Source organism: Styela clava, chromosome 2, assembly GCF_964204865.1.
Source record: "Styela clava chromosome 2, kaStyClav1.hap1.2, whole genome shotgun sequence".
Taxonomy (NCBI): domain Eukaryota; kingdom Metazoa; phylum Chordata; class Ascidiacea; order Stolidobranchia; family Styelidae; genus Styela; species Styela clava.
The window spans coordinates 6,367,393-6,394,968 of record NC_135251.1 but is presented as its reverse complement, the minus strand read 5'-3'; the positions used below and the strand labels follow the sequence as shown (position 1 = coordinate 6,394,968).

Genomic DNA, 27,576 nt, shown 5'->3' with positions numbered 1-27,576 from the left:
GTTTCGCAATACATGCAGTGGGGTTCCGTGAGTTTATAAGGTTCCGTTGGGGTTCCGCGGTTTTTTTTTCAGAGGAAATCATTTCTTGCTTCAGTATGTTAATGCGTCATTATAAATATTCCTAGACCACCGTGTCTCATTCAAACTTCAAGTAGGCCAGTTCGTTAAACAAGAGGTTTAGGCACAGTGCAGTTAATAGACAAAACAGTAATATTTTCGGTTGTTGCGTCACTTTAGTCATTGTTATGCAACTAACAAGAACGCTATTGTTGCTCCATAGTTACATGATGATCAAAGTATGTAGATAATATATTGCTCGGGACTGGAGAGAGTATATACTACAAACTAGAGTTGTTGTTCGGCTCATGTTGGAATATAGTAAAAATAGTGTGAAACCCAACTTTTTAATATTTAGTCAATACAGATGAAGCAAAATAGTATATTTTCTTATGCGAGGCGGAATAATAACAACGATGAAGGTCAGGACGGCAATAAGCAAAGTAGTTCAAATGCAAAAGCGGCACCTGCTTCTTCTCTGAAGCGAACCAAATGTAATTCAATTGCCAAAGTTAGAATTTTTTTTAATTTTGTTAATTGGGGTTCCATAAAAAACGAAAAATTATATCAGGAGACTCACAATACCAAAAAGGTTGAAAAGCACTGTCGTAGATAGATATAACTTCACGTTTGCTAGGTTTCTGTTAGTTTAATGAACAACTCAAAGACTTTTTACATAACATATACTTTATTTTACAATCTGGAAAATTGACCAGAAATACCGCCTTAGCCAAGTACAGAAGGAGAACATTAGGTTAGAACACGTTTCTCTGCTGTTATTTTTATTGAATTATAACTGTTATTGCGGAACAAATATCGTCATCAAATGCAGAAAATATTTATAATTATGTCGTAACTATGGACACTGTCATCAATCATTTGTTGACTCCGTGCCGTCATAAACTTTTTCGTATCAAATTTTATAGACAAAAAAGTTTATTAAATTATCATTTTAAAAATCACGTAGAAATATGTTGACAATGTGACGTCATAGTTTTAATTTGTTGCCATGCTGACGTCATAATTTTAAATTTTGTCATGGTGACGTCATAAGTATTCAACCTTCCGCCGTTTTCGGCAAAGCAACGCGTTCAACTTGTTCGTCTTCGTAACGTTGGCAACCTTCGGGGCAAACTAGATTTTGCATTTGATTAACAACTCCAGGAGGCGGAGTTATGGGGATTCGAGGCAGATTCAATATCCTTGCTGGATAACTTGCGATTGTCTTCAATTGTGCGGTATTTGGGGTTCCTCCTCGTGTCTTGATACCGATTACTTGGATCTGAAGATGACGAAAACAAAAAATAGCTTAGTTGTGCGCTCATAATATATATAATTTCGCCTACTTTACATCAAGTTGTGTAAAGTGACTGAAACCTATGACCAATGGAATATTCACTTGGCTAACACAGACAGTCCCCGAACTCGTAATAGAACTAAAATAGGGAGAATCGGAAAGAAATTACGGCCTAACCCTAAACTGGTACACATAATACGGAGTACCGAATGTACAATGTATTTGTAGAAAATGAAAGCGATAAGATAACTTAATCGAATGGCGATCCACGCTTTCTCGTCTTGTCAAATGTGCAGGACAGAAATTGAAATAGTTGACCAGTTTATATTTGTATATTTATGGATTTGAATAGTGGATGGCGCTGTAAACGCTAGAGATGGCGAGTCAAGCAATCGTATGGTACTCAAATATTACCAACAGCATTCAAATCCGCGCAGAGTACTTCTTTTCCCTAACGGGGCACTTTCCAGAGTATATAAGTCAAACTCACTTTGACCCCAGAGGCTTTCAACTCTTTGGCAGGTTTGATGACGTCATCAGCAGATCTTGAATCTGAGACAAGAACAGCGACATCTTGTGCTCGAGGTCTGTTGTTCGGTGTCTTGAACGATTTTGTTCTGAGATGATTCAAGCCGGCTCCTGTGTTAGCTCCTATAAAACAACTTTATTCGTTAGTTTTTCGAAAATTTGATAAAATTATCTAAGCATGGAAGCTACATTGGCCACAGACGAGGTTTTCTCTAAGGTGCGTGCCACCAGACCATTTGCGCAGTAAATTCTCATTCTGGCGCACTTTTAACATTACGTTTTCAAAGCGTGGCACCGACTCGTATTTTTACCGCCTAGCTGGAATGCCCGTTTCACGTGTAGTTTGCTTGCCACTGTTCATTTTGATGTCACCTGCGTGTCTGTTATGTCCAGTTACTTTGTTTTTTTATGAAATCATTTGGAAAGGGCTATTTTTTGGCGAGCCTGTCGTATTTCAAGAAGCTATTATAGTTGAATCTGTACTTTCGCAATATGATAATATATTATTGTATTGTTTCACATGGTTTGTAAATCATTTGAGATGCTGCCTAGCCGTAAAATATTTATGCTTATCAAAACAAACATTTGCTCAGTGTTACAGTTTCATGAAGGGAGCATTGGCCACAAGCATAGCCGAAATCGAGCATCTTCAGAGTTGAATATATTCCTAAATTATGTTCGTGAAAGCTACAATGCCGTAGGCACAAACTGAAGAGCTCCAGAAGTGTGTATGTATACCAGTGTTTCCCAACCCGAGTCCGCGGTCTCAAATGAGTCCGCAGAGCGTTCGAATGAGTCCGCAACGACCAAATTGGAAAGTTATGTAGTAGTATATTTAATGTAGGTCACTAACCTTTTCAGTGTCGCGAAATTCATTGCGGGGCGAAAACGTTTTTCCCAGACTTAAAGTACCAGCCAAGGTACGATTTACGTTAGTATTTACATAAAACATGAAAGGCAAGTTTATTCACATAATAATAATCGAGTCAATAATTACCGATTACTGAGGAGGGCTGGGCAAAATATTCGAACAGCAAACTATTAGAATACCTGGTAACATGTGACTTGGACACAGCACGTCAATCGCGCTGAATCAAACGATTGGATTGCACAGATTTCAGACAAAAACACGAGTTTACACGTACTTTTCGCTTCCGTTAAAATTGAGTGTTATATTTGTGGTTTTTATATTTTTGTTTCCTGTAACATCATTGCTACATTTTAAAATGATCTTATTGTGCGCCAATATCGCATGAATTTCACATCTCTTCAGTGGATTATGTGGTAAAATTCGATTTACCAATACAAATAACAAAAATGTAACATTTCCAAATTTTCCGAGCGGATATATTAATTTGAATATGAATTACCATTAGGTGAGTTCTATCAGATTTCAATGGATACGCAGTAACAACATTTCGGAGGATTTGTTTCGAGGCAAAAAAAAACATAGACTCGATAGAAAAATACAGACAGAAATTGACAGCGAATTCAGGAACCAGCCATAAAGATATTATTAATTTTTTAATTTTACGAAGGCGATCGATGAGGACAAAAATCAGAATGAATTTATTTGGAAATTTTAGTTGCAAATTCCTTCCTAGAACTTTCCTCAGCGAATCGTCGCCAGTGATCTCAAAATATCTTTCGAGTCTGTCAGAGCGAGCAGTTCTCGATGTCTCAATGACTGAGCACCCTCGCTATGGTTTCGATTGAATTTTGTAAATATGGATTATAAACGAACTTCGTTAAAATTCTGTTGTTTTTGATTTTATTGCTTCTTCACACAGAATTCGGTTTTACAGTTGCGCACGTTGAGTCCGCAAAGATTTTCCCTGGTGTGAAAATAGTCCGCGACGAAAAAAGGTTGGGAAACACTGATGTATACCAATATGAAGGTAACTAATTTTGTTCGCTTATTTTACATCAAGTTGTGTAAAGGGACTGAAACCTATGAGCAGGGGGAATAATCACTTGGGTAATATAGACAGTCCCGAATTCGTAATAACTACTGGACCAATTGCTTTGGAATGTTCAGTAGTAATGTTCAGTAAAAGGCTATTATTTTCATTTATTTTTAAATGTTCCATGAGATCTGATATTACATCAAAAAATTTCGCTATATTTTTTAAACATGGGGACACGGTTTTCAATCCGTCGAGCTTGGCGGCTGTCTTTAGTTTTGATTTTGCAAACTTTCCAAAATCAGTGACGTAAAGTAGTGTTCATGATTTAAAATGAAAGTTGTGTGAATCGAGTCATTTAGCATTTTGGTGCATTTCTCCTTCTTTTTTTTATAAAATATACTCGCGTAATAGGCGTAAAATACAAAATAAGAGCGGTTTTGTTAATCAAACGCTCAACGTACCAACTCCAACAAACGGCATCCTCAAGAGAGCTTTCTTGAAATTGTCCTTTGTAGTCGAGCAATCCAGCGGTATCTCTGACCTGGTATCGATGCGGTTGTTGTACCGGACTGCTCCTACACAAACGTTATCTTTACCGAAGGTGAACTTGCTGACCTGTGAACAAAAATGTAAACTGTTGTTCTCTCTGCATATTGGGCGTCTCCTGGAAATTCAGGTCGCCTCGATTTTTAATTCCTTTTATATTCTTTAAATTATTGTTTGATTTTCGTATTTGAATTACTGTTGATCGTATTTGAATTATTGTTAGTCCTAAATCACGGGTGTCGCCGCTCTATAACGAGTATTGGTTTTTCTCGATTCCTTTCACCCTAAAATTTTCCATTGTTGCTTCTTTTTACATTCTGTATTCATTTGGTGTATTTCAGGTATGTTAGAAAAATAAACTACTGATTACTGATTATAGTTTTAGGACAGATGTAAAAAAAATGATCGCATACGAGTAATGACTACTCTATACGAAAAGTACGGATGTAAAAATTATGAAATTTCGGTAAAAGCCGGTCTACAAGATTCCGAGTCATGGTAATTAATTTTGTTAATTTAAAAACTGTTTTATATTGGTGAAAACTATGTCATTCAGGAAAAATCCCGCCTGCAAGACTCGGAATTTTTTTTGCTATTTGAAAAAAGTTTCAGATGAGGTGTAAAAGTTATGACATTCGGGTAAAACCGGGTCCGAAAGTGATGAAATTAATATTTTCTACCTAAACAAGGAATAATTATTTAATTTTTGAAGAGGTGTAGAATTTATGACATTCGGATGAAAGCTGATCTACAGGAATGTAGAGAATTATTTATTTAGTAAACTGTAATCACATTTTAGCCATTATTGGGTGAAGGATAGGATAGGATTTACATATTTATCACGGGGGGGGGGGGGGGCTCGGAAAGCCGAAAAGACGGCTTAATCATATGGCGAACCACGGCCTCTCGTCCGGTCACCAGTCCCGGTCGGGTATGGGATTAGTTGACCAGTTATTTGTTTTCGGGAGAATGGACTTGATGGTGGATGAAGCCGTAACCGACCAGCGGTTACGTGAACCACCCTACGGCGGCGAAGAGTCCAGCAATCCTCTCGCACATGATCATCCCCGCATGGGATTCAAACCTGCGATCTCACGAAGGGTAATCAGAGATGCTGGCGAGAGTATTCCTAACGCTTAGCACGATGCGCCACACCGCCGAGCGGGTTACTAAATTTTGTAAAGACCAGAATCTTACTAGTTCCATTGCCGATTTATTACTCTGTGAAGGTGGAGATGAGTATATGATCCGAATCGGAGTTGATCCAACAAAGTCAAGTCCAACGGTAAAACCACAAAAACTATTATTCCTCAAAACAGGGGTTCCTGAACTCCCAGGCGTATACAGAAAGATTTGGCGAGTACATGAGCTGATAGCAAAATTAGACACTCACTGACTATTTTTATTGAAAAGGGTCAAATTCACAACTTTCAGGCAAATTATCCAAAAACCCATAATAATGAAAAGATTGTGAATCGCTCCATTAGACCAGGAATGTGCAACCTTTGATACACGAGGGCCAGATACCGCGGGTCGCATCTTCATTTAACATAGGCTTTCTAGTAGTTGCAGAGTAGTTTGCCAGTAGTTTCTAGTAGTTCGCTTTGTACAAGCTCAAATATAGACATTGCAACGCAAGAAATTGGAATGACTCTCACATACTAGAGTGAATTGAAAATTCCTTACGCTGGCCGCACACCTATCAGAAGTGGCGCTTCTCCGCGGGCCACACAAGTTTTTCTTATGGGCTGCATTCTTGTCCACGAGCCGCAAGTTGCACACCCCTGTTCTGAGTTATTCAAAAGTCTTGCTGCATACATTAGTGTCAGTGTGCAGCAAGATTCTTTAATTAAAATGCTGTTAACATAACTCGAAATACTACCGCAAGCCTACTCAGTATGCTACTCAGTGGGCCGCATTTGGCCTGTGGGTCGCAGGTTGCACACTGCTACTTTAGGCCATTGCGTCCACTGAATCGACTCACTATTGATACTAACTCCGATTACTTACTATTGAGTTAACAAAATTCAGCACATTTGTCCAGCCTGCTCTTCCGGTAAGAGTAGTAGAATGAATCAGGAACACGATATCAGCATATGCGTTGGCGGGACAAGAGAGCTCGCAACACGGCAAAACTGCGGGAGATGGCCCGTTCATCCACGCTGGCTTTCCTCCGAATGTGCCACAAGTTACGGACTCCGATCCGCCTCGTAGAGTCATATCAACTGAAATGGAATAGAAATTATATGTATTATTTATTTAAGAAAGCAAACTGTACACGTCATGCGGCCGCCAAAATTATAGTCGATACCGGTATTAGCCTATATACGCTATCAGAGCGTAGCCAGGTTCTTGAGGGTCAGAACCCTTAACGCGACCCCGCAGGATGGCACGTAACAAACTTTTAGCGGTCTCTAAGAATACACCAATTTCACACAAAGTACTAAATCTATTGTACCTTTATTGTTTAAACTTTTGATTCAAAACGCAATTAATAAAAATAGTTCAAAACACAATTCTCACGATTTCGAGAGAATACATAGGACCAGGGAAGTGGCGCGATTGCATAACAATTTTCCGACTTTTCCAACTTTTCCTAGATGCATATTTCAAACTATTTAGCATTTTAAACATCAACAAGAGTTACGGTAAATTTTAATATGGTCGCGAGATTAGAAGTTCGGCCTCTCGGATTATTTTGAGTCTCCGATAAATGCTGACACGAGTCTAACTTGGATCTGGTCGATGACTCGAGCTTTCTCTACACTAAATCCCCACACCCAACCCCCCAAACCCCATTCCTACACATACAAACATCTACAGTAAATACCTGGGCATTCGAAGTCGCATTTCTTTCCATCAATTGAACACTTAGAGACGACATGACGGGTTTCAAGTTCGTCAAGGCTTGGGCAAACATCTGAATAAATACAAGTTTTTTTTATGTGTGGTGCAACCCGAAACTCCAGTGAAGGACGTTTACTAATTGAAACTTTAGGACTTTTTATTTTTGCATAAGGTTCGTTTCAGATTAGTTCATAATATTTATGAATGGGATTTTGTGAGCACAGTTATTAAAAAAACAATTCAGTTTGTTGGGTTACTATATTTAGGTTTATATTGTTTTATAAATCTTGAGAGAAAAAAGGACTTACTTTCGGGTTCTTCCGTGGTGGTAGTGGTTTCAGTGGTAGCTGGAGTCGTCGTCACTGGTAAAGTAGTGGCCGGAGTCGTGGTTGGTTTGGCTCCGGGTTTCTTCGGTACGAAAGGTTTTCTTTGTTTTAGGCCCAACCGTTTGGGTTGGTTCTTTGACTTGGGTCCGGTTAATCGTTTGAATGTCCCTGGTTTTCGGTTTGCCATTCCTGGTCTACGAACCGGTACTCTCCGCATTGGACGCTTTGGTTTTACCGGAATTTTCGGTTTTACCGGTGCTTTCGGTTTTACCGGTACCTTTGGTTTTACCGGAATTTTTGGCTTAACTGGAGCCTTTGGCTTAGCTGGTACTTTTGGCTTCCATGGACTTTTCGACGCTGGTGTTTGAGTGGCTGGGGTACGCTTTGTGGGTGCCAAAGTTCGGGCGGGTTTTGGAGTTGCCATACGAAGTCGAGCTAGTCCTCTTCTTCCTAAAATTAAAAAAAATGAATTTGCAGAAATATTTCGATATGATATACCGTAATTCTGATTAGAACTGTGGTGCCCAACCTTTTTCGATGATCCATTTGGTCATTTTGGCACTATTTATTCACCCCTCACTAAGCATACAAACTTTCCTTATGTTTAGTGGGGGGGGGGGGGGGTAAGACTTTTACCATGATTTGGGGAGGAGGGGGTATTACTGACATTCTTTACATATTCTGTATTACTATAAAACTTATGTATGTGCACATTATAAACTATTAAAACCGTAAAAAACATTCAGGGTGTCAGTTGTCCGTAACACTGGCTAGCGACCCTCTAAAGCAGTAGTTCCCAAACTTTTTCGATAAAATTCTGCATTTTCCCATTTTGGAACTATTATTCCACCCTTACCATGCATAAAAACTGTTTTTGTTTGTTGTTTCATCTTTAATAATAAATCATTACCTAGTAATACGTGCAACTTGCCCTCTGGGGCTCTTGTATAGTTTAACTAGTTCATGTTTTCATAAGTATGTATCACAATATTATCGGATAACAAAACATGATTTGTTCAACAACACTAAATACAAAATTATAATCCTCCCCCTCCCGAAAAAAATTCTGGCCAATTTGCATAGTCATTTTCAATTTTTTAGTTCATAAACCATTAGGTCCTAATACTAGAGTAGAGCTATTCAGCGAAAAGACGCTATAGAGCAGGACTTCCCAAACTTTTGAGCTCGCGGCCCCTTTTAATATATTAAAATTCTTCACGGCCCTTGTTCACGTTAATAATGCTAAACAGTTCGAAATATGCACTTTTGGTGTCTTATTAGCACAGCTAATTCTCAACTATTATTCTATCCCTACCAAATAAAAAAAAACAAGCACATTTTTATTCAGATTAACGTTTCTCAATTATTCAGTGTAATAGGTGCGAATGCTTTTGCTGCATAGCAAGTCCAGCCGTTGTTTAATGTTTGTTTATGTAGGCCTAAATGATGAATTATGATGTCTGGCCACTGGCGACATGGTTCTTATCTCGAATTGTTCACTCTTATAGATCAAACTTAGCATAAGGCAGCGGTTTGTGCGACGCCAAATTATCAGGGAAAAAACTCATGGCGCACCTACACGAAAAATATGCTGCCTCAAAACAAAACACAATTTTGTCATCGTTAATATGTACTCTATGTCTTACGATGTTTTTAAACGTGTAGGTCTAAGGAATAAAGGCAAAAGGTTAAAGTTTCTTTCTTATCTCTGTCCTGTTTTTCTTTAAAATGCAAAAAAAAACTCATGTTCGATAATCTCGATTAAGCAAATGAATAAACTGCAGCCTATGAAATTGCAGCATGTAGGGTTTACCTCTTCTTATCTTACGTAACAAGACACCAATGTTCCCTCTAATATTTTGTAGTATGTGTACGCAGAAATTTTGGTGTGTGCGCACATTTTTGGAAATGCCTAATATTTGTGCAAAAACCAATGAAGAAATTTTGGCGTCCTAACCGGGTAATAAGTGGGCCAACAACAACCTGCCAACCGAGCACATTGTTACATTACATCGAAATACGTCTGTGCGCAGTAAATCTATGCATGTGCGCAGCCTCTGAAAGCTGTGTGCGCGCGCACACCTTAGAGGGAACACTGCAAGAGACCCTACGTAACAGAAAGTAAACAACATAAAATGATAAAATGAATTTGATTCATATACACATCATTTGCAACAATGAGAAACAATAAAACATTTAGAATAAATATAATATGCAATATGTTTCGAGGCGCACTCAGCAAATCGCCCTCGAAAACCGCTAGCTTGAGGATTAAAGCCGTCATTGTTATGCAAGCACCCGCAAATCGGGTTTTACGATCAGAATATGCATTGTTATGCAAGCGCGATGATTCTACCGTGTTTCCATGAGGATAAGACCAAGCCTGATATAAGCGCTCGCCTTTAAAAAAGACTTACTTAGTCGATAGCGCAACTATTGTTTTTTACTTAATCCCGGGCTAGTGCGTCGTTTCAATTTTGCTAAGGCGTCGCAAAATGTCGTGATTCGTGAACTTCTTAACCAAACCATATCTTCTACTTTTACAGAAAATTTCGTTTTGTATTTATATAAAGCAGTCTTTCTATCACGGCCATCAAATGCGATTTTACTGATGGTCGTTAAGTTTTGTTGGACACGTAGTGGACATAACGATCGTTTCAATATTATGTTGTTGTTGTTCTTGTTCTTGTTCTTTGACACGTTTTTAAAAAGTCGCTTTTCTCTTCGAATACTGGACCAATTGCTTTGAAATTTTCAGTGGTTAAAGATAAAAATTTTCTCCAGAAGGCTATTACTTTTTTTTTTTGCTATGACGTCATCAAAATTATGTGACTCTACGTGTCCATATATTTGAGCATAGCTCTCTTGTTTGTTTATATGATCAATACGTATTTTCACGGGAGTCGCAACTTGAGCATATTTTTGCAGGGCTTCACAATACAATGAAGTTCGAGAACCACTGATTCCCAATCGATAGCAAGAAATCGTTTCTACTTTTTGAATGATTAATAATCTATACGTGGTAGTTATTTTAAATAAAAAACGTACTATTTATAAGCAAATGGAAATCGGTATATTTTGTATGATAAAAAATCTTGTTATTCTCTATCCCCAAAAAAGCCCTAGTGTTATTTTCGAAAGAAAATTGAAGACACTGTCTTTTTTTCGGGGAAACACGGTATTTTGATGATGTATTCACTCGGAATCGTGGAATTTTTGATTTACACTATTTTTAATAATTGTATTTCGCATCAAGAGTCTGAAAAAGTACAATAGATATAGTACTTTGTGTAAAATTGGTACTCTCTTTGCGGCCCCTAAAATTCGTTTCGCGGCCCCTTCCAGGGCCGCGGCTCCTAGTTTGGGAAGCCCTGCTATAGAGCACTTCTCCGATATTACTTTTAATATGCGACCAAATGCCCAAAAAACTTAGTGTTATTGTGTCTAGTAGAGGGTTGAGCACTAATTTTAACTAATCAATTTTGCTTTAACGCTTTCTTGTGTTATTTCCCAACAAAACAATACCCCAACCAATATTATAGCTTAACTATTGAATTATTACTTACTTGCTCCAATGCCTGCGGATCTTGGCCTGGCTACTCTTCCCGCTCCTTGACCTCTTGGAGGAAGTTGTTTGGTTGGCTTCCTCCCACCACCCAATGGCTTCCGCACACCCTTGTTTCCCGATGCTGGTTGCCTCTGTCCGGCACCTGGTCTTTTCACTCCTGGTCCCGGTTTACGAACTCCAGTCTTGCTAGTTCCTGCGCCAGGCTTGCGAGTTCCTTTGACAGGCTTGCGAGCTCCTTTGACAGGCTTGCGTTTTCCTGCGCCAGGTTTTCCACCTCCTGCACGTTTAGGCCTTGTTGTAGCGGGTGCAGCGGTAGTTGTCGTTCTACGTGGCGTCAATCTGTTTTTTCCGCGGATGATATTGAACGGTGCTCTTGTGGTGGTAAATCGAAGGCGTGGCGCTGTTGTTGATGTCGTGGCATTGGTGCCATGAATTTTCACATATGACTTCCATCTTTTTCTATGGCGAATAGATCGGTATCTGTTCAGACCCACAACTCTAGCTCGAGGTCTTCGTGGTCTCAGCCGTTTCTTCGCCGCTTCTTCTGTTGCGTTCACAGAGGCAGGCTAAAATATAATTAGATTTAGTAAACTGGTTCTCACTGCTCTGGGTCATAGAGTCAATTTTAAGTGGGCCACAAGCTTGTTAAAAATTACTATGGTTTTTGAAAAGTTCAATTTCATTTGTGTCATTATGGTCATATATTTATGGTAGTAGCAATGAATGATGTGAGGCCCGCAAAACGAGTTTTTAATTGAGTTTAATCTGGTATGTGCAAGTGATTCCAATCCATTTGCTTTGCGTTGCAAAGACTATGACGAAGTCCAATTTATTATCTATGCTTATGACGTTACAATGACCACAACGCATGTCATACGATCAATACCTTTCGTGATGGCAACTGCTATAAAGCCTATGTTGAAAATAGACGCGGCCCGCGGTTTCACACATTTTTTGTATCTGGCCCTCTTGTTTTAAAGGTTACACACCCCTGGTCTGGATGTTAGTTCGACAGTGAATTTGGGTTCATGGTTAAGAAAGTACACACAATCCGCATTATTTATGTTTACGGATTAAGGTTGAAATTTGTCTGATTTCATCAAAGATATTTTGTTGATGAAACTATCCAAAGTATGAACATTATAGGTGTGTGTTTGTGATAAGAAAATAATTAGCGTTTTTTCTTTTTTTTATGAGTGGAAATTTCCGAATAATGAATATCCCGTGTGGAATTTTTCTAGCATGTGCGTGTGTGTGTATCTCTGTGTGCGTGTGCAAACGTGTGTGTGTGTGTGATAAAAAAAATAATAAGCGTTATTGCTTTTTTATGAATGGTACTTTCCGAAAAGTGAAATTTTTCTAGCATGTGTGTGTGTGTGTGTGTGGCAAAAAAATATTTATCGTTTTCCCATATAAAGGTAATTTATGTCGGATCCTAAATTATGTTAGGTAACAATACTGCCGTTGCTAATACGTACATTAGGCTTCACAGTCAGTATCGTCATATCAGAAGTTCTTCGTCCGTCCATTCCCGTCACCATCAAAATAAACTTGTATGTCCCAGGTCTAAGGTTTGTAATGAAGATGTCTTGCTGGGTTGGGTCCTGTGAAATATTTGCAAGTTGATTTGTATTCATATTGAAGAGATGGCCTCAAAGTCTACCCTTATGCTGTATGGGGGGAGCTGACTCTGATGACCATATGGTCGTATCATTCTCCCAGTCTAAACCGAAAACTTTGCGATTAACAATTTTATGCTTTTTGCTATTCGACATAATGAATGGAGTAGCCTATGAAGTAGCAAATATTGTATGTGTATTTATGGTAACTGTGACGTGTCGTCTTATCGACATTCCTCTCTCCGGGTTAGGTATATAAATCCCATTCTACTTACCGACACAGTCAGACTTGCTCCCTCTCCGCTTGCAATAGGATCCCACCACCGATATCTCTTCACTGAGCCCAGAGTATTCTCACCACTCAAAGTCACGCTGTCTTGAGGGAGAGTGACTTCAACATCTGGTCCGGCATCAGCAATGGCGCGTTTTAGATGTGCTGCAAACAGGTAGGATAGTCGAATAATCGAATTGGTTCAAGAATATTTGAAAATTTCATTAAAACCAGGGCGACCCCCCAATAAGAAAAAACAACAATTGAATACACTTCCGGTGCATATAAACTTGTGTTATTAATATGTATTTTAAAACGCTGTAAGCTCTCAAACACCTACTTTTACACGTTTTCCCGTCTTCTTGGAGCTTATAATCCTTAAAGCATTCACATCTGACTGTCGTCTTATTCAACGGTATGCATGTGTGATCACATCCGCCATTGAAACGTTGGCATATCGGAGCTACCTTCTTTGGAACGACAGTAGGAAATGTAACCTCGGGCTTTGTAGTTGCGATGTCTGGTGGTAGCGGTTCGTCTTCTCGCTCTGTTAAAGAAAGAAAGTGTAATTTAGTTAGGGTTGCCAACCATGGAAAGTTTCAATGAAGGACACTTTCTTTACCTTCATCATTTATTTTGTATCTTGCAGGAAGAAACAAATACAAATGATATAAAAATTATATACAAGCTAAAAAGATATATCTCGCCGGTTTTAGTTCTAGATAATTCAATAACATGCTATGGTTAAAGAATAATTGAAAGGTTGCAAATACATAAACGGAGGCAATTTTTTAAAAACGGAACAATATCAAAAACAGTACTATACCCATCGGGCAAAACGACATTTAGTATACTTTTTAAATACTAAAAAGGACAAGGACCGAAAAGCCTAATTGAAGGATTGTTCTATGAAATAAAGGACGGTTGGCAACCCTAGGTTTAGTGCATACGTATGTAATTCAAGAGTCCGCAGCACACTAACACAAATGTATTTCTGTAACGTTGATTGTTGTGAATTGCTTGTCTGAGGAAGTCTGATTTTTGTCGGACGAAACGTTACAGAAATACATTTGTGTTAGTGTGTAGCATGACTCTTGAATTGCATAGTATAGTCATGCTTACTCTTGCTACTGCATCCTTGCATAATACGAATCCAATAGCGCGAAGGCATTGAAGAAGGATTGGGAGTTAGTCTCGAGTAACCTCTACTGATAGAATTTATTACCATGATTTTATTGGATACGAAGTGCTGAATAAATCGGGGAACGTTTTCATTTCGGATCGACATACCTCCGCTAGATGACACGAAAGAGCATTACCGTGTTTCCCCGAAAATAAACAAGACTATGGCTTATTTTTGGGGATGCATTTTATTTTTATTTATCAAAAACAAAATACAAAGTAGAGAATCACAAAATTTTCTGATATACAAAACATGGAAACCTATATTCACAACACGTTTTTATTTGAAATAACTGCTAAACATAGATTATTAATTTTTCAAAACGTGTAGGAGAGATTTCTTGCTATCGACTAGGTCAAAAAAATAAAATTCGCGCTATCGACTAGGTCTTATTTTAAAGGGAGCTTAAATTAAAATAATTTTTTAGGCTAGGTCTTATTTTCGGGGAAACACGGTATATTAAATAATATATTTCGTTTCATCTGGTAATGCAGCGATTATTTAGTTTTTTAATCTTGTTTGGAGCGCATAGATTTAGTTCCAATGATCGATCAATTCGCGACAAGCCAATAGTCACGTTTATTTACAAAAAAATAAAAAATCACCTAATCATGTAACATAAAAAAACGAATTTACTTAAAGCCCTTACCATCAGGGGGCGGTGTAACTCCACAGTTGAGCAGAGCATGATTGCAACGTTCAGCCGAGCAACAACAACGACAAAAGTCATCTGGATCGTCGCGTGAACTGCAGTGCTTTCTTAGAGCAATCTGAAATATAAATAAGTTAGCAATGCTCAGACATATACTTGAAGTGCACACAGGAGACTAATATAATTCCAGCTAAATTCTAAAACAAAATTCTGAATTTCAAGTGTCAGGCTCATCATATACGGGAAACCGACAAAAGAATAAAAGTAATAATGTAAAATATAAAATAAAAGAACAATTCTCAAATATGTAAACTCAAAGTGCACACAGGAAACTGATATGATCCCCGAGCAAAGCAAGCTAAATTCTAAAGAAATATTTGGGTTTTCATATGAAGGTGTGCTCTTCAGATATGGAAAACTGGCAAATAATGGGAGAAAAATATCGGAGCTAATAATCTTATACTAATTAAGATAACATTCTCAAATATATAAATTTGAAAATGTACACAGGAAACTAATATAATCACAAAATGCCAGCTAAATGATGAATTTTGTCTGAAAATTGTCTGAATTTCACATCAGTTATGGAGAACTGAAAACTGAAAAATTATTGGACGCGCAGGACTCAGGACGTAGAAAAAATCTGAAGAGTCGAAGTAATAATATAAAATACAAAACAAAAGAGCAATGCCCAAATATGTAGACGCGAAGGTAAAATAACCGATATAGAAACTGCAATCACAGTAACATTGTTTTGTGCCGAATGCAATAAAAAGTTGTACCAACTTTTATACAAACGTGTGCTCATAGATTATATATAAAAAGGCTAAATGTATGTCTGCGAAGGTAAAACGTCACGAGTCTTGCTGCAATATATTGACAACGAAATGTCGTAACCAAATTTGAACGAAATGCTAAACCAGCTGTACCGAATATCATATAAAAGCGGTCTGAAAAGCGTACACTCATCATTAAATAAGGAAAATTTAAGTTTTTTCCTGACATATTATATCATATATAACCAAACTCCGAGACGGTATACAATTGTTATTTTGGTGACCGTACATTTGAACCCACGTACATTTGAACCCCGTACATTTGAACCCATGTGTATATCCGCGGGTTCAATCTATATGCGGGTGCTAAAACCCATGGGTTAGGGTCAGTATGGGTACAAATATCCGCAAAACAAAAAAAAAATCCATAGGTACAATCGTATGCAGGTGCAATTGTCGTGGGATCAGATGTACGTGGTTCAAATGTAATGGAACCGTTTTTTTATCATCAAATTTATTTATCGTTCAACTTTTTCGAAACATGCATCTCATTATTCAAAACTATTTTGAGCATCTGCTTGTGTTCACGCATACTGAGTGACATGGTATACCATATATGGCCGAGGTCCAACATAGACGGATTTACAAGAAGAATTACAAGTTTCACAAGGTATTATCTGTTTCTCAAATCTTGGTACCAAGATACATAGAGAACGAACTTGCGATGTTAAACAAAACACAACTGATAGCGTCGATTACTTGAATTTTTGTGTAATTTGGTCGCAAAAGCATTAGAATTGAAATTTTATTCAACTTTCAAGCATTTTATTTGGATCTGATGGTGTCTGAAATCCAACGATAAATAAATACTATTTAAATAGGACTGTATTGGATTCATTGCGTTTTTTAAAAAATTTGCTTGAAGTAAATTAACGGACATTCACTTGTAATGAAAAAGAGACTAATCTCTGAATAACGTTACTTGCGCCTTGAAATACAAATAGCAACTGAAATTATGGTTATGCTTTTCGCGTATTCACTGGCAAGAAAAAAATTCCTCTCTGAGTCAAGTTACTAGCAACCAATGAAATGTCAAGACATGCATGCTACTGAAACTATATAGATTTATGTGGTATATTATTCACCAGCAAAAAACGATATAAAGACGTTATTTGTTGCTATGCTTGCTTGCCGGAGGATACGTAAGGAAGTCAAATAAGTCTGATCTGTAAATCATGTTTTATAAACATAACAAAAAATTGCATCAGAAGCCGCGAATAACGTAAATGGTGGCAACGCAAGATAAAATCTTGGATTTAAAAACCATGCAAATTTAGGATTTGGTAGGTATTTTGCTATTAGCAATAAAACTATTTGTAAAAAATATTTACGTATTTTATTTTTCATTTACGATTTATTTAAGGGGAGGTGTTTCCAAATTAATTATGGAGTTGGGAGACATTTTGCTATTAGCAATAAAGCTACTTACAACTTATAAAACTATGATTATCTGATCATTCGGTACATACGTCATTTTCTGGGTATTCAAATACAAATATATTTAGGTTAGGAAATAAATCACACTTCCAAAAGTATGTGGGTGTGTTATATTATGGGCGCGAGACTTGACAAATTCTAAAAAGCAGGCGCGGCTTAAAAAGTTTGAGAACCGCTGTAAAATAAACTTGGGGGCTCCCGAAGTATGCGAACCAAGATGGCGGACATCGGAATGTAATATGTGTACTAGGTTAGGGTTAGGCCATAATTTTAGCTATAAATACTACGGGAGGCTCTTGGCTAGTCTTCGAACAGATAATAGGACTAAAATAAGGAAAATTGAAAAAAAATTATCGCCTAACCCTAACCTGTTACCCATGTTACGTTCCGATGTCCGCCATCTTAGTTCGCATACTTCGGGAGCACCTAAACTTGTATATACAAACTGTACATAAGTGGGAGTGCGACTTGCGCTTAACACCAGTTAAGGATTCATTAAAGATTTCATAAATTAAGTAGTTCTTGTGCCTAGTGAGAGAGGCAAAAAGAATTCTAAAATAGTCGAAAGGAGGAATTCAATCAAAAATGTTGGGAACGCTGGATTAGAGAGTTACACTTGACCAAATTTAAAGGAAATTGTTTCAATTTGGTTTCGAAAATAACTTCCGACAACGATTCCGGGTACACACCCAAAACGCGGAACACATACTGACCTCTAGCTCCTTCTTCTTGTTTGTGCTGTATTTCTTTTTGACCTGTTTCAATATTGCTGGTGATCTTTTGAAAAGTGTTTCTAAGTTGCCAAACTGAAAATATGGGATAAATGTAAATTGAGATGTCAGACAGAAAGCTAATATTAACAAGATTCAAATTTTAATTTCTCATATTCATCTTGTGCCTATACTTCAGATTCTTTATACGGCATAAGTGCACTAAATATCTTTCTGTGCGCATGTACAAAAGCTTTTGTTCATATATGTGTTTATGTGCGCGCTTTTGCGCGTTTGTGTGTGCGTTTAGTTGCACACATGTGTGCGTTCCTGTCTATGTGAATATTTTATTACGTGCACGTGTGTTGTTTGTGGCTATGTGCACGCACCAACGCATGTGAGGGTGTACGTGTCTGTGCACATACATGTTCGCGTATATATGCATGTATGTTTGTTTGCATGTGTGCTTTTGTGCATGTATGTTTTTGCTTGTTTTCCTGTGTGTTATTATGTTGCTTACGTGTTTTATTTTGTGTGTGTTTGTTTTTGTATGTGCGTAACCATAACTTACAAATCTCAATCCTGGCATCGTAGCTAGAACTTGTTCGTTGGACAAATCTCCGACTTTCTCATTCGCGATTCTCATCAGTTCCATTCGCTCCTGAGAAAAAAAAATGTCGGTAATAAACAGTCTTGTGGGCTTGGCTTGGCTTTATAAGCAGTATGCTGGGTAATGTGTTAAAATCAAGAGATCTGTTGGCCGAAATCTGGATTTTTGAATCATTATTCTCACTTACGCTTTTGCAAGTTTCGAAAGTGAAATTCACATTGCAAAATATTTTACATTATCACCTCTGCAAATATTCATAGCTGCGTGTAGGAGAAAAAGCTTTGGAAAATAAATTCCGGCGTTCTAGAAATATGTGTACCAATATGGAGGTAACTAATTTTGTTCGCCTACTTTACATCAAGTTGTATAAAGGGACTGAAACCTATGGGCAGGGGGTATATTCACTTGGCTAACACAGACAGTCCCCGATATGGTGATAAAACTAAAATGAGCAAAACCGGAATAAGATTAGGGCGTAAACCTAACCTGGTACACATACTACGGGAGGTTGATTCTTAATAACTGCAATTAAAACACACAGCAATCCTAAATTTTTACGTCCAAATGAAATTCACCCCCAAAAAAGGTCAAATTTTATCCCAATTTAATAAAATATATATAAAAATAAAACCATCATTCGATGACTTCGAAACAACGTCATACCGCAAATTTTATTTAATTTGATTTGGCTATATACTTATAAAAGATTGTCTAAGCGTTCTCAACACCATGGCGCGGTCAAATTTTAGCTTTTTTCCCTAGCTAGATTTGGAATCAAAATGGAGTCGAGAGTAGAAGCAACAGTCGTATTAGAAACGGAGAACGCCGCCGGTGAAACTGTAAATTGAGTTTCATATGGTCTTAAAACGGTTCTCGGTTCATCGGCAACGGGTAACCGCATAGTATCACTAACAACAAAGTTCCCCCATTTCAGAAAATGTATGTCACTTCATAAGCTGCATTAACATCACACGCTTTACATAAATCTAACAATATGACTTCGGAACGCCAAATATAACGCTGATCATCAGCTGCGGCGTACGTTACACGTTTGCTACGGTCGCCCAACGTCTAAAAAATACGAAAGGGTTTGCTCATTCATAAAATATCACAAGAACGGGTTTCTGCGGAGCCGCTGAATACCACAACTGGTCGAATGCGCAGTTAACCAGGAACAAAATCTTAAAAATACTCTACCTTATTGGTCTGGCAAACATCATTTGACACTTTGCATCCTTTGAAGAGATACATTCGTCCTGTACTGCTACCGTAACGAAGTCTCGTGTAACATTGTCGCTGGTTCGGCGAACATTCAACCAAATCGGTACAAGTGTCGATGGAAGATGCGCCATTGCACGAATAGCAACGAAGATCTGAAAAGAATGTTGTAATCAAAGATGCGCTTGGAGTCAATGAAAGTTTTATCCGATTCCGAATCTTGACTCAAAAATGACCGAACTGCTCATTAGTGCATTAAGATTAAGCAATCGCGATCTTTTCTATGAATCCCCCGCCGACGACCCTTGCCAAAATTTCTTATGTAGCCCATTACGTCACCGACCGGAAGTGGGCAATCAACCCGGAAGTGTTCCAAACATGCATTTAATTAAACAATATCTTTGACTCAGAAAGTATTTCAATAACCAGTACTCTGTTCAACCATGGTCCACATATAAGGAGCAGCACTTGATCATTGATTATATATGGCCATTTTTGACGTAGTATAATTTCGGACTGTTTTGATAAAATGAAACATCAGTACCTCGATTGTCTCGACACGATTACTGATTACTTTAGTAATTAACTCACTAATTAAAAGTCTGAATCAAAAGCTGTTGAAAACAACAAAAAACACTACAGATGTTTTACAGAAAAGCACGTTGCTGTTTAGAAATGCGCTTTGTTTACTATTTAACAAAATTCAGTTTCGGCTTCGATTGTGAGTTTACCATTCAAAGCAGGGGTCGGAAACCTACGGCCTGCGAGCCGCATCCGGCCCGCGGAGTAATATAATCCGGCCCGCGACGCTTCACGGAATTATAGTAACAAAACAGCCGTTTTGAAGATTATACCCCTTAGACTAAATTGTATTATAACCTAACAAGTTATAATTCACAATTACTCGTTTAATGAGCATAAAATTAGATTATATTTAAACAAACGGCGGAATTTTATGAGATGCAATTAGGAAATAAATTTATATTCTATTCGAGAGATGTATCACTGCTCGATTTTTGATATAAAAGTATCATCCGTTCGGTTTTCAACTTTCTAAAAATATGTGCGTTCCGTCAATGACTTGACACCTTTAATTTTGGCCCGCGAGTGACTAAAGGTTGCCGACCCCTGATTTTTTATGCACCTTTTTTGACGCCAAAAGTCGTATGAAACCGTATACTAGTTTTCCCCAATCTTTTATATCCCGTGGCCTCCTTTCGTAGGCTTTTAATACTCATGGCTCCCCCTGTTTATCATTCCATTGGTATTCATGGTGTTACTTTGATTGAGAGATTCCAAATCCCATTATGTCTAATCAATCCATGCTCAACAAGAAATGACCTTATCGAGCAATGAAACTAGGAAGGACACGAATCTCTAGTGAAGGTAAAACCAGTTTTGCGCCTGGCATGGTGCCCCTCGCCAACTACTCTGTGACCCCACTGGTGGGTCAGGGGCTCCCGGTTGGGAACCACTGCCCTACCCCATACCGATATTATGTATTTGCAAGTTCGAATCCCATGCTAATAATTAAACTTGATAGATAGTGATAGACCACCTCGCTATTACTAAGATTGCGAGGCGGTTGCAGTTTCTGGCATAATCCAAGTTCATGCATTTGAAACAATTATTTGGTTAAATATTCGGCGTTCCAGAAGTATGTGTACCAATATGGAAGTAACTAATTTTGTTCGCCTACTTTACATCATGTTCTGTAAAGAGACTGGAACCTATGGACAGGGGGTAAATTCACTTGGCTAACATAGACAGTTTCCGAATTGGTAATATAACTAAAATAGAGAAAATCGTAACCTGGTACACACTCTACGGGAGTACCAAATATTTTTATACCCGGCATGCACCAGTAAGGAATTGATGCGACCTATGAGGCTGTCTTGTCCGCTTCCACGTTCCCTAGAAAAAATTCTGGTCTTTCATATTTTTCCAGAATTTGCAACTCGACTGATTTTAAAGACTAGATTTTTTGTTTTTAGACACTGAGTGGACCTATGGATAGTTTTGTTACTATGCTGTTGATCGTCTTGGTATTTTTCTTCTTATCGTTATGAAAAATTGTTTTTCCCTTCAATTACTAGACCAATTACTTTAAAATTTTCAGTAGATAAAGATTGTATTTTTTGCTAGAAGGTTGTTACGCATGGTTGTTTTTGTGTCCATTATATTTCTATCGAGAATAGCTCTTTTGTTTTTCATAACTTAATCATATGGTCATGGACCACGACATTTTTTCTGAGTTCAGTGTGAATTTATATTTACACTGCTCCCTTGTTTAATATAAAATCTTAATCGAATCACTAAATGTCGCAAGTGAAAATTTTAAATAACTTACTAGTATAGCTGGGCTTGCTGATTTCTCCATCCTGAGCTGTAGCTCCTCTTGCAACAACTTTCAAACGAAGCTGATATAACTTGTTAGATTTCAGGTTGAAAGCTTTGTAAGTCCTGGCTTTTGCACCTAGAGGCTCGTCTATCACCCGGACTTGGCCGGTTCCGGAGTTTAGTAGGACCTGAAGAAATGAATTCATTCACTTTCATCGGACTAGCAAAGACGAATATAAAGTTCCTTTACAATTTCAATTTTTTTTGAAGTCAGATCTCAATATATCTTAACCAGATTTATTGTTTTTTGATCAGTAATCGTGTGAGTATTATTTTTAGTTCATTTAACTTCATTTTTACTTCATCTGTGAGAGTCAAAAATATATCGTTAAATTCCCTCTGCAGTTTTAAAAAAACTTTTTAGTCACCCTATATATCATAGGGTATAGCGCCGTTTCTTAAATTGGAAGCAGTAGAAGGCATAAGTTAGTGGTTGTGACAACGGACTGTAACGTTAAAATAAACGATTTAGACCAGTTATCGTGAGTTGAGCAACGCTCTGTGAATCACAATTCATTATTTCCAAACAATTTGTTTTTCGACACTTGAAAATTTTTCTAAAATTATCATTATTTACGTAAACATAGCTAATCGAAGATTCCATCAGACCTCGGAGGCATAATCTAACGGACATGGCTTAATCTGGCTGTGACGAAACAAATAATAAGTTTCGATAAGGTGAAATTAGCTGTCTTGTGATACATGGATAGCACATCATTGATTGTTCCCGTAGTAAGTGGACCAAGATGGCGCACAACCTGAACATATTATGTGTACCAAATTAATTTCAGGTTGTGCGCCATATTGGTGTACATACTACGGAAGCGTCCATCATTGGAGATTGTTAGGGTTGGGGTAAAAAAACGGCTTTTTTGATACATGAATAAGGTCGAATATTCGTAATGATTTGAATCTGCTTGTAATTCAACGGGCATGGCTTAATCTGACGGTGTTGACACAAACAATAAGTTTCGAAACATATAGAATAGATTTAGAAACTTTAGAAAGTAAATTTTGGGCATGAAGTGAAAATAACTTCGGACGTAACTCTGATATTTTAAACTATTTATAGGACTCGAAATTTTTAGAATATGATTGAACAAAGTATAAATGGTATTTCAGGATTCCGGGTTCCCGGGCAGGTTTTGCGCTTTTGTTTTCAAAACCAAACTAAGTTTACAAAAATCACGCTTAAAATAATTATAAATTAACAAAAAATTATTGAATCACAAAACTCTATTTTTGATACGATGTCTTATCGTACACATCTTATATTTGATTTGAATCTTATTTCATAGCGAACGGATGTCTGCTTAAATATTGTATTGAATATTTTTTTGTCCGTACAATTACTTTGAACAGACCTGAAAATTTTAATTTTTTTTTTTAAATTTCCACTTAAGGTTCTCAAGCATTAGGACAGCGTTCTCCACATTAAATTGAACATTCAAATCGAGTAGAAATTATTTATATTCAATACTGTAAATTCTCTATTTTAAGGATGATTTTGAAGTATTCGTAACAAGATGGCGCACAACCTGAACATCGTGCACCGGTTTAGGGTTTTTCAGGTTGTGCGTCATCTTTATACGAATATTTCCAAAGCGTCATTTTAAAAATAATTTTCTAAAATGTCTTATAAGAACTATTCATTTTAATTGTTTCATCTGATAATCAGATAAAAATAGACTTCACTCAAGAAGATGTTTATGAATGCAAGCCTAAAATAATTTAAAATGAAACGTTATAAGTTATAATAAAAATGATTATAAAAGCATAAATACTTTTATTTTAAGACACAACTTGGATAAAACCTACGAAAAACTGGCTTAAATTAACGCGAATTTAAATAAACATGAAACATAAAACTCTCTTTACGGCGCGATGTCTCATCGCACACACCTTATATTAATTTAAATATTATTTCATGGCGAGCGGATGTTTTTACCGCACGTTTCATAAATAATGGTTCAGAACTGTAAATAATGGTTAGGAATGTGGATTTGCTTGTTTTTAAATAAATCGGGTTTGAAGAAAGCGTAAAAAACTGTTCTGCTATATTATTATTTTTATTTATTAAATTATTTGAAAATCGTTTTTAGATCTTACACTATCACAAGTTTGAAATTTGTAACCATATTTCTCATTCATCGTTAATCTTATATGTATAAATGTAAATTTCGTCGACGCTAATTTAGGTACTCCCGTAGTATATGTACCAGGTTAGGGTTAGGCCATAATTTCATTTCTATTTTCCTTATTCTAGTTCTATTATGAGTTCGGGGACTGTTTGTGTTAGCAAGAGAATATACGGTTCAGTCAGTCCCTTTACACAACTTGATGTAAAACAGACGAACAAAATTAGTTACCTCCATATTGGTACACATACTTCTGGAGCACCCTAATTTTCATGGTCGCATGGCTTCTCATTCGCTCCCTAAAGTCTATACCGAAATAGCACTTCATATGTTTCGACATCATGATGACTGATTTAGTTTAGATCAACAAATTATTTTTTTCTGTTTTTTCTCTTTCCAATATTTATCGAATAGAACACAATATTTTGCCAATACCGGTTGGTGTCTTTATTTTAAAATTAATTTTCAAAAAATCTAGCTTAGAGGTGCGGCCTCATCACATAACATAACACAAAACAGACGAATATGATGTAACTATACGTAACCACGATTTTGACGCTCCCGTAGTATGTGCACCAAGATGGCGGACATCGGAACGTAGTATATGTACCAGGTTAGAGTTAGGACATAATTTTATTCTAATTTTTCTTATTTTAGTTCTATTACGAGTTCGGGGACTAGCCAAGTGATTCCCGTAGTATTTGTATCTGAAATTATGGCCCAACCCTGACCTGATACACATACTACGTTCCGGTGTCCGCCATCTTGGTGCACATACTACGTGAGTACCACGATTTTTTAATCGTAATGATCCGCTTTTCACTCAGAACATGGCTCTGTACAAGCAACCACTGACGTATAAAGAGCTGTTTACTTTGGAAATTCTTTAACGTGTGACGTCACTTAGGCAAGCCCAATGTTTTAATCACTAGTACAAGACGCACATATATTTTTGGGCGCTCGAGAAGTATGTGTACTAATATAGAGGTAACTAATTTTGTTCGCCTACTTTACATCAAGTTGTATAAACGTACTAAAGCCTATGGGCAGGGGGTGTTTTCACTTGGTTAACACAGACAGTCCCTGAACTCGTAATAGAACTAAAATAAGAAAAATCGAAATAAAATTATGACCTCAACCGAATACTACGGGTGTACCCATTTTTGCTTTCACCGGTATGTGGCTTTATTTCGAGTTCTACTTTCAAAGCCTGTCTTTATCTTTGACGTAAATCATTCAACGCTAAAGAGATGTGGTGACGATATCTTTAATGCGATTTGAAATAATAAAAAAAAACGTAAAGTAAATCTAAAAACAGTGCGATTTAGCTTATCCGTATTTAACATGTGGAATGGATTTTGAGTGCAAGTTTCCATCAAATCTATATACTAAAGTATATTTTGAATATGAAAACAGTAGAAGCGAATAGTGATAAAAGTGGACATTGACAAAAACAATTTGTAAAAACATTAGTCTTGTTATAGTCTTCTAACTATATTCGGAATACGTCATAATTTTGCCGCTAAATAGTTTTTGAAATCGAAACAAAATGCAAATTAGAATTCTAAAATATAAAACCATTTAATATTGGAAGCCCTAGTATGCGTCATTAATGCGAAGTTTTTTTTCAAATCTAAGTACCGCGATATCAACTAAAACTACAGAAAAGTAGAAGAGAGTAAAAATATAAACAGCCATTGGGAAAATTGTTATAATTTATTTCCCTATATCATACTGCGTAGCCATGACATTTATGTGTACCGGGCGTAACAACATGCTAAAATTGGGTCTGTCCAGACTAAACCGGCTAGGTATAGTCAGAATCACGCTTTAACCACTGAGCCTTCACGTGCATACCGGTATCAAATTCATGCAATTTTCAACCGTGCGGTTACGAATGTAAGTGCCATATTACCGGTCGTAACCGCTTTCGCCTAGGGCTTGACTGCGGTTTGCTATGTAAATATTCGACATACTTTTTTATCTTTGAGCACGACACATTTGAAATCTATTTGTTGCGGAGAAACGATTTTCCACAATAACAACAACACCAACAAGTGAAATTTGACATTATTGAACACCCATATTCCTTACCTCGGCTGTATATTTCTTTCCAGGTTTCAAACTTCCGGCCAGATTCCATTCCAACGTGGTGGCCGTTGATCTGATCAATTTAATCTCAGCCGACACAGTGGCTGCAAAAAAAGTTTGAAATTCTGTTTAACTGAGTGTCGAATAATTCATACATTTACAATCAAATCCGGATCCGATTTAAAAATATTTTGACTCCTACTTCAGCTCCGAAAAAATCGAATTCTGATAATGAAGAGTTTTTGTTATGGAATTTGACTTCTTTTATCATTGAAAGCAGCGGCGTAGCCAGGGGTTCGAACCTTAAACCCCAACTTGTTACAACAACAAGTATCCCAGCAACAACAATAAGAACAACCCTCATTATGTAATGTAAAAAGGTCTTTTTTCGGTGCTACCGAAGTATGCGAACCAAGATGGCGGACATCGGAACGTAACATGGGTAACAGGTTAGGGTTAGGCGATAATTTTTTTCCAATTTTCCTTATTTTAGTCCTATTATCAGTTCGAAGACTAGCCAAGTGCCTCTCGTAGTATTTATACCTAAAATTATGGCCTAATCCTAACTTAGTACACATATTACATTCCGATGTCCGCCATCTTGGTTCGCATACTTCGGGAGCCCCCCTTTTTCTATATCGTACATAGCAATTTTTCGTAGTTCAAAACGTTTATTAGACCCGCTCTAAAAGGCTCTTGAAAACCCATAGGTTCTCATCCAGTATATCCTTGCCCACTTCTGTGGCATGTGATAAATATCAAAATTTAACATTTTCTCTGTTGCAGTACACTCTAATGCAGAGGTGGGCAGGGTTTTTGCACCAGGGGTCAGAAATTTTGCCCACCTAGACAGGCGGGCCATGTAATTGTGACGTAAAAAGTTACATTTTATGAACAATATTTAAAGTGTTACAAAACAATAAGTCTTGTGCCAAAACTGAATTTTTTCAAAATCTCAACAAATTCCCTGCGGTAATCTTTAGCTAAAACATCAAAAGTTGGTTTTAGTATGGTTGTGGCAGCAGCAGGCGGGCCAGATTAAATTACCGTAATTGGCTCGCGGGCGTAGTTTGCTCATGTCAGCTTTAACGTCTGCATCGACACTCAAAATTGCAATCCTAAAAATCACACAAATACCAAAATAAAACTTACCTAAAAGTACAATTGCAGCAACAAGCGTCGTGGACAAAACATGGCGCTGCATGTTGTCCAATCAAGGTTTCCTCGCTTTTCTAATCAAACACCTGGTTGATTTCAACGATGTCAAGACAATTTCAAAAACCAACAATTAGCGCATTAATTACTTGAGAAAATGCTTAAGTAGCCTTTCCTCTT

The 27,576-nt window shown here is 37.3% G+C and overlaps 1 protein-coding gene across 1 annotated transcript; it reads right to left on the bottom strand.

The window, feature by feature from the left end:
* Positions 1–406: 406 nt before the first annotated feature.
* On the bottom strand, positions 407–27,576 carry LOC120336490 (uncharacterized). The gene is made up of 17 exons (XM_039404180.2): positions 27,394–27,576; positions 26,245–26,345; positions 21,963–22,140; positions 19,592–19,767; positions 18,356–18,445; positions 17,788–17,880; positions 14,799–14,919; positions 13,307–13,513; positions 12,971–13,131; positions 12,555–12,680; positions 11,075–11,642; positions 7,491–7,958; positions 7,166–7,255; positions 6,346–6,560; positions 4,251–4,404; positions 1,845–2,005; positions 407–1,339 (listed from the first exon to the last, which is right to left on the bottom strand). Exons 1-17 carry the CDS (start codon positions 27,443–27,445, stop codon positions 1,115–1,117), a joined length of 3,186 nt encoding a protein of 1,061 aa, XP_039260114.2. The 5' UTR covers positions 27,446–27,576; the 3' UTR covers positions 407–1,114.

Bases quoted from the DNA above. Each gene is read 5' to 3' on its own strand.
- LOC120336490 (XM_039404180.2), bottom strand. From the start codon at position 27,445: ATGCAGCGCCATGTTTTGTCCACGACGCTTGTTGCTGCAATTGTACTT. The intron at 13,132-13,306 runs GTAGGTGTTTGA...ACCTGTTTGCAG, and splicing joins AGACGGGAAAACGTGTAAAA to CACATCTAAAACGCGCCATT. The intron at 2,006-4,250 runs GTACGTTGAGCG...GTTGTTTTATAG, and splicing joins GATGCCGTTTGTTGGAGTTG to GAGCTAACACAGGAGCCGGC.